Genomic DNA, 12,130 nt, shown 5'->3' on the forward strand with positions numbered 1-12,130 from the left:
CCAGCCTTTCAATAATAACTGATGATATCAGTCACTGTGATATTTAATAATTAGCTTTTTGCAGCCTTCTAAGTGGCTACATCAGGAAAAACTGTCATAAGGAGCAGTTAATAAAATAAATGTAACATATAATCTTAATTTATTTGGCAAAAGTTTGTTTCTACAATAAATGATAATTGTTTTATGAATCTGCCATGAAACGTCAACATCTTTAGTAGCAATTTTAAAAAGACAAATGCAAAATCTGCCGCAGGAGTCCTGAAATTTTTTAATGACCCAGTCTCACTCCTGAGGCTGAGCTGAGCTTTAATGACTTTAAAAATTTGGGGATGGTTTACAGGTCATGGTCTAAAACTCCACATACATCAATAAAAATGACATGAACATTAAATTCTGTTAGCTGTTGAGGGTTTATTGCTGGTGTGTTGTCATCTGTATGTTGATGTGAACTTGTGCATTAAGTCGCCTCTGGAAATAAAATAAACACGTATAAATGATCACGGTGCAAAAGAGCACGATTGTGTTTAAGTTTATGAGCGTTTAGTAATGAGAGTAAACATAAAATCCCAGGCTAAATGATCGCCTTGTTCAACCATTAAAACAGCCAATTTAATGGTCCTGCTGAAATCACCGCCGTGCTGTTTATTCATGTGCCCACAATGCACTTTTATGATTGATAATAATACATTTTACCAGAAGTGTATTTAGGAAATGGGTTTGATTTGATTTAACACTACAGAGCTTTTAGGTTGTCACAGCATTTGTTTCTGTGGTTGCAAACTTCTATTATTTATCACGTTTATTACCTGATGTCGTTTGCATTTAAGCTTAATGTATTCACTTTGCATCCCAATAGTGTGTGTTAGCAGGGCAGAAAATCACCCGTGCTCACTCCCTTTTCCGTGTGTGTGTGTGTGTTTGTGTGTGTGTCTCCAGGTATATGTAAGTCAGTAAGTGAGGTGGGGTGGGCTTGTGTATGGCTCCGTCTGATCCTCGGTGTGCTCCTGGTCCCCTGTTGATGGTACCGGCGTGGTGAAGTTATGGCATCCCAGTCTTACTACAACCAAGTGTTAAAATAATTAACTTGTCACACACAAATGTTCAGTTTTTTGAGTACTCTGCGTTCATCCATCCACCCACTCATTCATCCATCCACCCACCCATCCATCCATCCATTCATTTGTTCATTCATTCGTTCATCCATCCATCCATCCATCCACCCACTCATTCATCCATCCACCCATCCATCCATCCATCCATCCATCCATCCATCCGTTCATTCATTCATCCATCCATCCATCCATCCATCCATCCATCCATCCATCCATCCATCCATCCATTCATTCATCCATCCATCCATTCATCCATCCATTCACTTTCTTTTAACTGATTAACCCTCATTACTAATCAGGGCCACCAGGGCCAGTTGGGTTGCTGGAGTCCACTTGCTAATCGTCCCAAGATGGACATGAAAAGTAGATTAAAAACCTGTTTAAATTTCTCTCAGAATATGTGGGTTATGTTTCTTAACTGTCTAAATTGAATGATGCTTAAACGATGCTTGGGGAGGGGGGGAGAAACCCAGGGCACGTTTTTGTTTGAGCAACAGTCAAGTCTTTATTCACCATTTGTGGTTCCATTGAAGACAAACAGCAACAAAACTGAGTGACAAAGAAACAAAGCTATTTAAATTTTTACCAAGAAAACACCCAGGTTCAAAGAAATAAGGACATATTAAAAAGCATTTAAAAACTTGTTAGCAAAATGTTGAAGAGCTGAAGAAAATAGAGCTCAACAAAACAATAAGGACATAATTAATCAGAAAACCATCACTTGTCTCACAGGTTTGTGACATTCTGGTAGGCAGAACGATGTGCTTGTATGCAGTTAGTGGGAACTGAAATGTTTGCACACACATCTGAGTGTGGGGGTCGAGTGCAAATGCTTTAATGCGAGTTTCAGCAGTAATGTTCAAATGAATGGAAGCGTGGCTGTCGCCACAGTCGGCGTCAATAAAGCTTACACTGAACCACTCCAGGAACACGATTGTGCTGTTTAATACAAGTGTGCTTTAAAACTGTTGAAAGGATTCAGCCACCATAACAATAAACCACAAGTTGTGCAATATCTAAAGATTTTACATGCAATATGTATAAGGGTCAAAATCACCATACAGAGCCTTTGTGAATTTTCTACCATTTTTTTCAGTAGATCAGACAATTTTAACAGCTACCTTCAAAGATGTTGCAATGAAGTTACTTTTCCACCCACTTTTTAATTAAAATAGCCACAGTGGGAATCCAGGACGTGCCAAAATCACATACACCCAATCCGGGAAATGGTCTAAAATCAAGAAGAAAACATTTTGCTGGCTTAATATTAAAGTGACATGTGTGGGAATATTTGAATCTCATTAATTTGTAATATACTGATGATGACTGAGCATTTGTGATGGGACATCGCAAATGCGCCTTCTGGTGATATTGACCCAGAAATGATATACTTAAAGCTGGGCTGTGCAGGATTTTAGAACTTCCAATTCATCCTAGCCCCCCACAAACAATCCATGCAGGCTCAGTGCTGAAACGTTCCAAAGACTGATTCAGTAGTGAAAAGACTTGATTAGCTGAAGTTACAACAGCAACAAAAGCTACTACTGACACAAGCTCAAGGCTTGTCAACATCCACCAAGTTGATATCGTGGGGTTTTTCCATTCAGTCCTGCATAACCCACCTTTAGGACACATTGACATAATTATTGCCAAGATGCTGGAGAAATCTGTCATTTCTATTGCCGAACACCAGACGGGTATTAATAGAAGGAGCACTGTGTCTAAGCAGACCCACACAGCACAGGTGACAGAAGGAATCAGGGTAAAGTCATGCTCATGGGAGAGGGGATAACATTAAGACATGACACAGGGGACAGCTTTTAGTTTTTGGAAGGGGGTTTACATCAGACATGTGTGTCTGCGTGAGCACGGGTGTGTGCACATACGTGTCTGTGCCCCAAATGTTTGTGAGTTCCTGACTGACGGTGGTTCTATGTCTGTTTAGTGGAAGTATTGATGTGCTTTTCTTTTACCTCAAGAAGAACAAAAACCACCAAAGTGAAAAAGACGGTCCTGAAAAAAGAAATGCATTCATGCCAGTGTGCTCACACTTCCTGTACACACGCAGACACACACGTACACACGTAATCAGAGTTCAACCAAGGCTGGTGATGTTGGAGCGACCGCCAGGGGGCGCTACAATGCGGTGGCCAGACCGACGAGGAATGTTGTCATCAATTTGTGCCCCTGGAGACATAATTACAATAATCTATTAAGGTAAATGAGACAGACAGACAGACAGACAGACAGACAGACAGACAGACAGACAGACAGACAGACAGACAGACAGACAGAGATAGATAGATAGATAGATAGATAGATAGATAGATAGATAGATAGATAGATAGATAGATAGATAGATAGATAGATAGATAGATAGATAGATAGATAGATAGATAGATAGATAGATAGATAGATAGATACCTGACAGGCTAAAGTTGGACTGGTGGAGGTTGCGTATTGGTGGTGGTTGGTGTGAAGTGGGGGACGTTTTGGCTGATGGTGCAGGAGTGATGTATTTGGGAGTTGGGACCATGTCATACACAGGGCCATCATACATCCCACGCATCACACCTTGATTGACCCTTACCTGGAAAGAAAACACATAGAGACGCAGCATTTCTTTAAAAAGACTCGAGCCTGAAAACCCAGCGTGTGGAGTGTGGGTTGACACTTACAAAAGAAGCCACGAAGCCCTCAAAACTAAAACCACATCTTGAGAAGAGCCACCCCACTCTAGCTCGGAAGCCAGTGGAGTATGTCAAGAGGAAAGAAAATGGACTAATGGCATTTTACTGCTGGTTTTTGTCCACTATGATTGGCAGAGTAGAGTGAAGATGTGATTTTCTGTGCAGAGCTACCATCATGAACCGTGGCTCAAGAGTGTTTCCATTGCCTGAATGAGCACTTCCTGAGATGGAGGAAACATGATGGTGTCATCAGTCACATACTTGACCGGGCACCTGATGCTAAATGGAAACACTGTGTTTCTCAGCACAACGGCCTCAAATACGGTCCGAAATACAAAATATATATATACCGGTATTTTAATACATAGATTTGCAAAATATAGAGACAATATAGCAGAAAATCTTAAAGGAGAGTACTGCAGCGCTAACAGATGTGTGTTCCATACCTGGTTCCTGCATTTAACACGCTGATAAGCGTAGTCTGGGAATTGTTTGCGGGGAATAAATCGTCCGGTGCCCTGCTGAACCTGCAGATTTCCCTCTTCATAAACTACTCGACCTTGACTCAACACCAGTGCGGGACCCCCGCGACACTCCAGACCCTCAAAGATGTTGTAATCTGAAGCCTGCATGTAGAGGAGAGAGAAGACATGAAAAAGAAAATGGGAATGAGGTTCAAAGAACAAAGGAAATCCCTTTGTTCTCGCTGACATTCATGATTGCGACCCGCTTTGTAATTTCAGCAGACATTGTATCTGAAATCCCAGAGAAGTAGTTGGAGGGATGGGGGGGGGGGGGGGGGGTGGATAAGTGTAACATTCGGGGTGACAGTTGAATAGGAAGGGATGGAGGGAGAGATAGTAGCACAGAATGGGTGAGGGGCGAAGAGGATTATACCCAAAAGCTGGCACCAATCTGGATTAGAGTCAGAAGGAGCAGAGCAGATTGAATACATCAACCAAAGCCTTCTATCTTTCACTGCACTGCACTCAAAAGGTGTTATCATTTCAAAGATTTTTTTGCCATGTAAATGACAAAAAAATGCATATTTATGTTTCATTATTTTGGTTCAGACGCCCTTGAGACGTTAAACTTTAATTTGCATCAATGAGATTTTTTAAATGATGGAAAGGGATTGAAGGAAATTTTGCTTGAGGCATTAAAAAGGTTTTATTAAAAAAGTCTGATAAAATGATATTGTTGTCTCTGACTTGTTCTTTTTTTTTAATTATTCACAAAATCTCATCATATGTAATAGTGCTCATGCCCTGAACACAGCAGACAGCCTTTCCCCTCATTTCCTGCCATTTTCTCTTCTTTTTTTCTCTCATCATCTCACCGACTGCTGAGTTCTGGCAGTGATGGTCTTCACGCTGTCGGGGTCCCAGATGACCACGTCGGCATCAGAGCCCATGGCAATCCGGCCTTTGCGTGGATAAAGGTTGAAGATTTTCGCTGCATTGGTCGAAGTGACAGCAACAAACTGGTTTTCGTCCATCTTCCCCATGGCCTGACAGACAGAATCTTGAACATTTAGAATGTACGAACCTTTCACAGATACAGGCGCTATATTAATGCTCACCACAGCTTTGTCCCAGACGAATCCCATCCTCTCTTCAACCCCATTGGTCCCCTCTGGGATCAGGGTGAAGTCATCTTTGCCAATTGCTTTCTGGGAAGTGTTGTATGCACAGTGAGCGCTGCCCACCACCTGGAGGTCCCCGCTGTGCAAATATATATGAACTCATCAGTGTGGCCCTAAAGGTGCAGGTCTCAGTGCCAACTCTTGAATAAATAGTCAGCTTTTAATTTGGTATGTACTTCTGTTCACCACTAGGTGTCTTCAGTGAGCTCTGGGGCAGAATAATGAAATGTTAAATAATGACCTTGCCAGGATTGTGGAAAAAAACTAAAATAACATTCCATAAGCCTGAACTGTGTTGATCAAAGACCTGCATCACCAAAATGCAATCAATTATCTTTTCGATCTGAACGAACATAAGAGGCTGCTTTTCGCACAATAACTGCCTGATTACTGGAATGTCAGGCAAACGTGTTTTTCTTTGCACCTCTTGAACTAAAATTAGATCCTGTCACTTCAGCAGGAGCTCAGGCAAAACAGCAGTATGATGACACCACTGGCATGACAGCAAGGACCCACCCAGAAAGTCTCAGAAGAAGAGGGGAGGAGGCATGAAATAAAGGAGGAAGTGGAGGCTCCTGGTAGCCAAGGCAACAGATGATGAATAATTCTAGTTGCTGGTTGCTGTGCTATTTACGGAATTGAGGGCAGTCAAAATTGTACAGCAGGATACTCCGTGCATTGTGTGTGTGTGTGTGTGTGTGTGTTGATATCTATTTATACATAGTATATATTGTATGTTTAAAGTGGCTGCTAACGTGGGCTTGATATTTTTCAATTAAATGTTTAAGCCAACCAGGAAATACTGATAATGGGCACTGATTTTCACCTTAATTTCCTCTCCATCTGGCTGGGCCCTCTTACTGATGCAGGTCTGACATTGTGCATTACACTTTGCCGTGATATGAATACTAAACTGATATCTAAGCACAAACAGAGTTAGATTAGTGTAGGTGCATCTTCAGAGTGTCCTATGGCTAATTTGCATTTCACTTTCTGCAGAGGTTACAGCAAATTAGGCACACGCTCTGAATTAATTCAAAGTAATTACATGCTCCAGTATTCCAGGAAATATACTTTAGCTAAAGGCTTATCTTAGAATCATCATCATCATATACTGCAACATTTATGTGACCTTCCAATTAAAGGAGGATTAGTTGACTTAATGTGTGTGAGTCACAGAAAAGTTTCAGTAGATACCAAGCCAGAAGCGTGTGTAGATGGTCCGGGGTTGTAGGGTCGGGGCTCAAAGGTGGAGATGTCACGTAAGCAGCTGCTTTGGCCCAGTTCTTGCTAAAATAGTGAGAACCATCTGTGGCTAGGCTGGCTGTGATCGGCTCCCCGAATACAACAGATCCTGTCCAGAAGGATACAGAAGACAGAAAATGAAATATGCTGTTTGAGTGTGGCTGAGAAACACTGGGAAACAAAACAACATAGAGGAAGAGAGAGTCTGACCCTTCCTACGGGCCTGCGTGATCGTGTCAGCTGCACTCTTGCTCATCACCTTGGTGATGTAGACAGGACAGTTAACACGGCTACCCAGAGTGATGGCGCGGAATACTGCTTCAGCCTCCAGCTGCGATGCGGTACGTAAGAGGAACGTTAAAGGGACAGACCAAGAGAAACAGTGAGACGCATCAACGTGTTATTACCTCTTCGGGACGACTTAGTGGATGGCCTTCCGGTCCAGTTATTCCCATTCCGAGGATTTTCTTCTGCTCCTAAACAAATGAACAGAATTATCTTAAAACCCAAACAGTGACTGTCGACTTTACATTGAGGAACTCTCATGTCATATTTTAACCACCAGAATGCTGCTTCGGTACCCTCACCTGAGTCTGAGAGTGGACAATAATAACTCTATGGCCTGTCATACTATGAAAGAAATTGATGAATCAATTACAACCTAAATAACATAACCTTGTTGCTATGTAGTGGCTATTGTTGCGTCACCCACCACTGATTTCATCCTTAATTTGTGGTAACTGTGGCTAATGGAACACACATTTTGTTGTCATTCATCAATCATTAGCATCATCCTCCCATCAATCATCATTGGTTTTACCATATCTGACATTTAAATAACAACCAGCATCTCACCACTGCTGTCCACAGCCCTGTTACATCATCACCATTAGTATAAAGACAGGCCGTGCCCAAGTCGGCTTACAAAAAACCCACAAAACCAAAATAGACCCTGAGTCACTCACTGAGAACAGCTCATGTATAATGTTTGGATGATGAGAGTTTCTAGTATTATTTCACAGCAGGAAATTTAACAGTGTGTTAATTTTACTGGCTGTTGATGACGGCGAAGGAAAATATGTGTTAGGCGACACTTACCTGAGCGATCAGGTCCCCATTTTCAGCATGAACTAAGACCACAGCGCCAAGCTGTTTCAAGAAGGAGAAGGCCTCATAGAGCTAAGGGAGTCCCAAAACACAAATGGGATTATTAAACTCTCCAGATTTCAACCTAAACACACAGGGTTGAGTAAAATAATCTTTGTTTGGGAAACCTACCTCTGAGTCTGACAACTGGTACACATCCTTGTAGGCCATGTACACTTGGAAGGAGTTGATACCTACAACATCATACATGATTACTGGGGAAGATTCAAAAGCGAATCAAGAAGATCAAAGTTTACCCAGAGGGGCGGGTGGGGGGAGTGAGGGTGGGGGCATTTCCAAAAAGGCATGGTAAAAGAGAAGTACCATTGTAACATTTACTTTTGACAGAATTCGGGCAGGCAGGCAGCTGCCTCTGCTTATTGTACGCCCTTTGTTACAGCTCTCCCAATAGAAAAGTCTTTTTTCCTTACTTAGAACAGATTACATGTGAAGTGTCTACAGCGCCACCATGACAGCATTGTAATGAGTACAACAGATTTCTACCCTGAGTTCCATATAAGAGGATTCAATTGTGGGCCAAGTTGTTTCTAAATCTGTCCCCATTGTTCATGTGAAACTGTTCCAACATTGGGGTGAGCACAAGTCTGAAACAGGAACTGTGCTGGATGAAATAGGGACATACCTTTTTCATGCACCAGCAGCTCCAGCTCGTCTTTAACGGCTTCATTCCACTGGGGGATGTCCACGTGCAGGGAGTAATCGCAACACGCCTTCTTATCTGCAGCCTCCTGCCAGCATTCAAAGGCCTCTAGCAGACTCTCGCCAGGTTGTGGGGTCACATGGTCGACTGATGGGTGGAAGAAATCAGAAGTATAGATGAAAAGATGCATGCTAGATAGACAGATGGATGGGAAGACCGGCAGATGGATAGACAGACAGAGAAGCAGATGAATAAATGGATGGATGTGCTGTACAGACATATAATGTACACAAACACTGTCTGACTATATGTTCACAAACCGTACACACAAACTTGTTTAATTCCACACTCACATTGTTCTACAGCAATGTCTGTGCAACATACATTGAGATCTTTTTGTGTATATTTGTATACATAGAAACCCAGTGAGTTTGCAGTGGGGCAGCATGACTCACTGATCATGGTGGTGCCTCCTGTGATTGCAGCCTTGGTGCCCTGACAAAAATCATCCACAGGTCTGGTGCCGAGGTAGGGCTTCATCAGGCAGGTGTTGACATCAATCCCCCCTGGCATCACCATGCGGCCATTAGCCTCGATCACCTTGACATCGCCGGGCAGAGCCAAGTCCTCCCCCACCTGCCTGCCGAGGTAGAAACAGAGAAATGATGGCCAACGTGATGGCAGTGGTTGTATCTGGGTTTTCAGGGGTGATGTGGAAGAGGTCAAGAGTGAATGAGGACACACTTGATGAGTCCATCCTCAATGTAGACATCAGCGTAAAAAGACTGGTCGTCGTTGACCACCCGTCCTCCTTTGATCAACACTTTTTCACTCTATAAAAGAGAGAAGAGAGAGAGAGAGACTAAAAGACTAAACTGAGTTTTAATATTTTAGGACATTTTAATATTACACAATCACTTAAATAAACCACAGCCTTACACTAATATGGAGACACTGGATTATGAGAGTGGACAGAAATAAACAATATAAATGGCTTCTTCTCATTATAATCTCTTTACACTAAATGTAATAATATGATGACCTTTGAAATGTGTTACATCCTGTACCAGTATGGATGGTACCTGCCTGGCAACAGTAATGGGAAGATGCACTGTCTCCATGGTAACCAGTGATCACCCATGGTTCAGATGTGCTGCAAGTTGACAGTCAAACCGAATACTTCTGATGGATGCTCTCTTTTTTCCGTCTGCAGTGTGAAATTTAGCTCAGATGTTTTTTTCATGGATTGGCAGATTGCAGGATTGAGCGCAACGTTTCTCAGTTCACATTTCTGATGTTTCCAGCAAGCAAATGCAGCATGCAAGTGAAGGATCTTCTGTTCTCTGCCACTTAGCTAAGAATTTAATCCCCTCCTTGCCGGTATTGGCAGCAGGGATTTACGGACTATATTGAAGAGATTCTCCGGCCACCGTCTCTGGCAGGACCGGAACGCTCACCGTCAGTTCGGGGATACCGTTCTTTTCCTGGTCCCTGGTCCCAGACATGCTCCGTCTTTCTGCCCCCGACAGTGAACCCTTACAGCGGCTTGCGATGCAATCGGCGGCCCTTTGTTCCCAACGATGAATGTCGCGTTTCCGTACCGAGCGACGAATCCGCCGCTGTGCGCCGCCTGCGTCAGGACGCGTATGCGAGCTTGTGCGTGCGCGCCTGTCGAACAGGATCTTCTGTCCCTGAACGCCACGGGGCCCATTTAGTCAGTACGTCCATTTCAGAGCCATCCATTTATTACTTATTTACTTCACCTTCCTAACTGTAGATTATGATTCGCAGCGTCTGAATAAACACTATTGTGTGTTTACCGCGCCGGATATTCACACATGATCCTTGGCACACAAATGCAAGTGCACACAAATAGTGCACTTGAGTAATTAAAATGAACCTTTTGGGGCATTTTTTTCTCAGCTGCGTTGACGTAAAGCAACATGGGCAACCTGCACTGCAGCAGGAATGTATTATTTATTCAGGTCTTTGTGGGAATAAAAACGTAGAGTGTTTAAATGGGCCCATCAAGTTTTGATTGTCCACAACTCACCATTATATAACGCAATTGGATGAGATGCGAAGTCTAGATGATGCTTATGCATGCAGAAATATTAAAACGCGTAAAAGAGGTTAGAAATCTGACTCTTTCATCCTACCTTCCCATCTGGGCTCTCCTTCCCCGCTGAACGTCTGATTTGGACACCTGGCCCTCCGTCTTCTCTGCCTCCGGGGGACTTCAGGGTCCCCTCCCGAGCATCGCCGGGCGTCTTCTCCAGCGGGTCACAAATGTCTAGCCTCTCCCGGCTGCCGCTCCTCGGGGTGCGGCTCCCTTTCCTCCCCACTGTGTAGTTGTCGAAATCTATGGTTTTGCTTTCGAACGCACCTTCCACAGAACTGAACATACCAAAGCTCTTCCTCTGCTTCGGCCCGGTGCTGATCGGTCCGGCCAGATAGACCGGCAGCTCATCCTCCCGGTTCCACTGTCTTCTGCAGTCAGACATGATGGCTTCCTCCTTCCGAGTCTGGGAAATCTGGACGAGACGAGGGTGGAATGTTGCGCGTCTAACGGGGTCACCGACAACCCCGCCAGTGAAAAACGGCTCTCAGTAACACACGCGCGCGCGCACGCACGCACGCAGGCACACACCAAAATCGTATCACTGCTGCAACTGAAATATTTAAAGCAAAAATCAAAGTACATTATTTAAAGTATATTTCCGATATTTATTATTATTTTATTATTTTAATGTGTATGCCAGTGTGTGAAATGACAAATCCAAATCTCAAATCTAACTGATCATGACATCATTACTCCTTTGATGTGGGGGGTAGATGGTGAGCACATGAGCGGATTAAACCAGCATGTGTCATCTTTTAACCCACATCTGGAGGGCGAGACAGAGTTAACTGCTGTTGTCATGGGGGGTTGGGGGTCTTTCATTGCACACTGAACTGTAAATCAGAGAAGCTGCTGTGCTGAGCAAAACCTGCAGGTAACTCAACCTCGTTTTACCTTTTATTATTAAAGTCACTGACCTGTGTGCTAATAGGATGGCTGCTGATGTGAGCTGACAGGGAGAGGTTTTTTTTTCTTTTTTGACAATTATGGGCTATCCTCAGAGAACAGGGATAGTGGGGTGGAGCGAAAGCTGACTTTTCAGTACTGGCTTAGTTGAACAGCTCCCTGAACACAATGCCCCAAAGAGCCACAACAGTCAAAGGACATGATATGGTCCATTGTGGAACACCATTAAGGCAACTGACCTAAGACATCTGTAGCTCGCTCAATAAACCTTAAAAAAAAACATACATAGTGAGTGAGAATCGACCACGCCAGGATGACAAATCCTGGTATTTAATTTGGATTCTGACAGAATCAACATTTGTTCAAATCAGTTCCATATTACCAGACATCAAGCACAATCATAAAGTCAACTGTTCAATGAGTTAAAGGAAGTGAACAGTCTGGTGAACATGAGAAGGGACTCTGAACTGCAAGAAGGCAGGTAATCCACTCTAAACCAATTAGAGCCATTTGGTGTTTGATAAGCAGTGAAGTCTGCCTATTAGAGACACATCTATTTCAAGAGGGCTGGCCATAAATAACGCTGTTGCTCTCACAAAGCAG

At 43.3% G+C, this 12,130-nt stretch overlaps 1 protein-coding gene across 3 annotated transcripts; it reads right to left on the bottom strand.

Annotated features, from left to right (window-relative positions):
- Positions 1-1,591: 1,591 nt before the first annotated feature.
- Positions 1,592-11,111, bottom strand: crmp1 (collapsin response mediator protein 1). 3 transcript variants are annotated; one of them, XM_003977330.2, is made up of 14 exons: positions 10,659-11,109; positions 9,244-9,332; positions 8,955-9,139; positions 8,482-8,646; positions 7,971-8,032; positions 7,791-7,871; positions 7,100-7,168; positions 6,903-7,023; positions 6,645-6,801; positions 5,385-5,526; positions 5,142-5,312; positions 4,249-4,428; positions 3,537-3,702; positions 1,592-3,299 (listed from the first exon to the last, which is right to left on the bottom strand). In XM_003977330.2, exons 1-14 carry the CDS (start codon positions 11,001-11,003, stop codon positions 3,208-3,210), a joined length of 2,025 nt encoding a protein of 674 aa, XP_003977379.1. In that variant the 5' UTR covers positions 11,004-11,109; the 3' UTR covers positions 1,592-3,207. The 3 variants fall into 3 exon arrangements, with proteins under 3 accessions (XP_003977379.1, XP_029707187.1, XP_029707186.1); XM_029851327.1 differs by lacking the exon at positions 10,659-11,109 and adding an exon at positions 9,957-10,185; XM_029851326.1 differs by lacking the exons at positions 1,592-3,299; positions 3,537-3,702 and adding an exon at positions 3,744-4,023 and having other exon boundaries at positions 10,659-11,111.
- Positions 11,112-12,130: the final 1,019 nt, after the last annotated feature.

This window comes from Takifugu rubripes, chromosome 17, assembly GCF_901000725.2.
Source record: "Takifugu rubripes chromosome 17, fTakRub1.2, whole genome shotgun sequence".
Taxonomy (NCBI): Eukaryota; Metazoa; Chordata; class Actinopteri; order Tetraodontiformes; family Tetraodontidae; genus Takifugu; species Takifugu rubripes.

Bases quoted from the DNA above. Each gene is read 5' to 3' on its own strand.
- crmp1 (XM_003977330.2), bottom strand. From the start codon at position 11,003: ATGTCTGACTGCAGAAGACAGTGGAACCGGGAGGATGAGCTGCCGGTC. The intron at 6,802-6,902 runs GTCAGACTCTCT...CCTTCTGGACAG, and splicing joins CACGCAGGCCCGTAGGAAGG to GATCTGTTGTATTCGGGGAG. The intron at 3,300-3,536 runs GTATCTATCTAT...TTATGTCTCCAG, and splicing joins GTCCAACTTTAGCCTGTCAG to GGGCACAAATTGATGACAAC.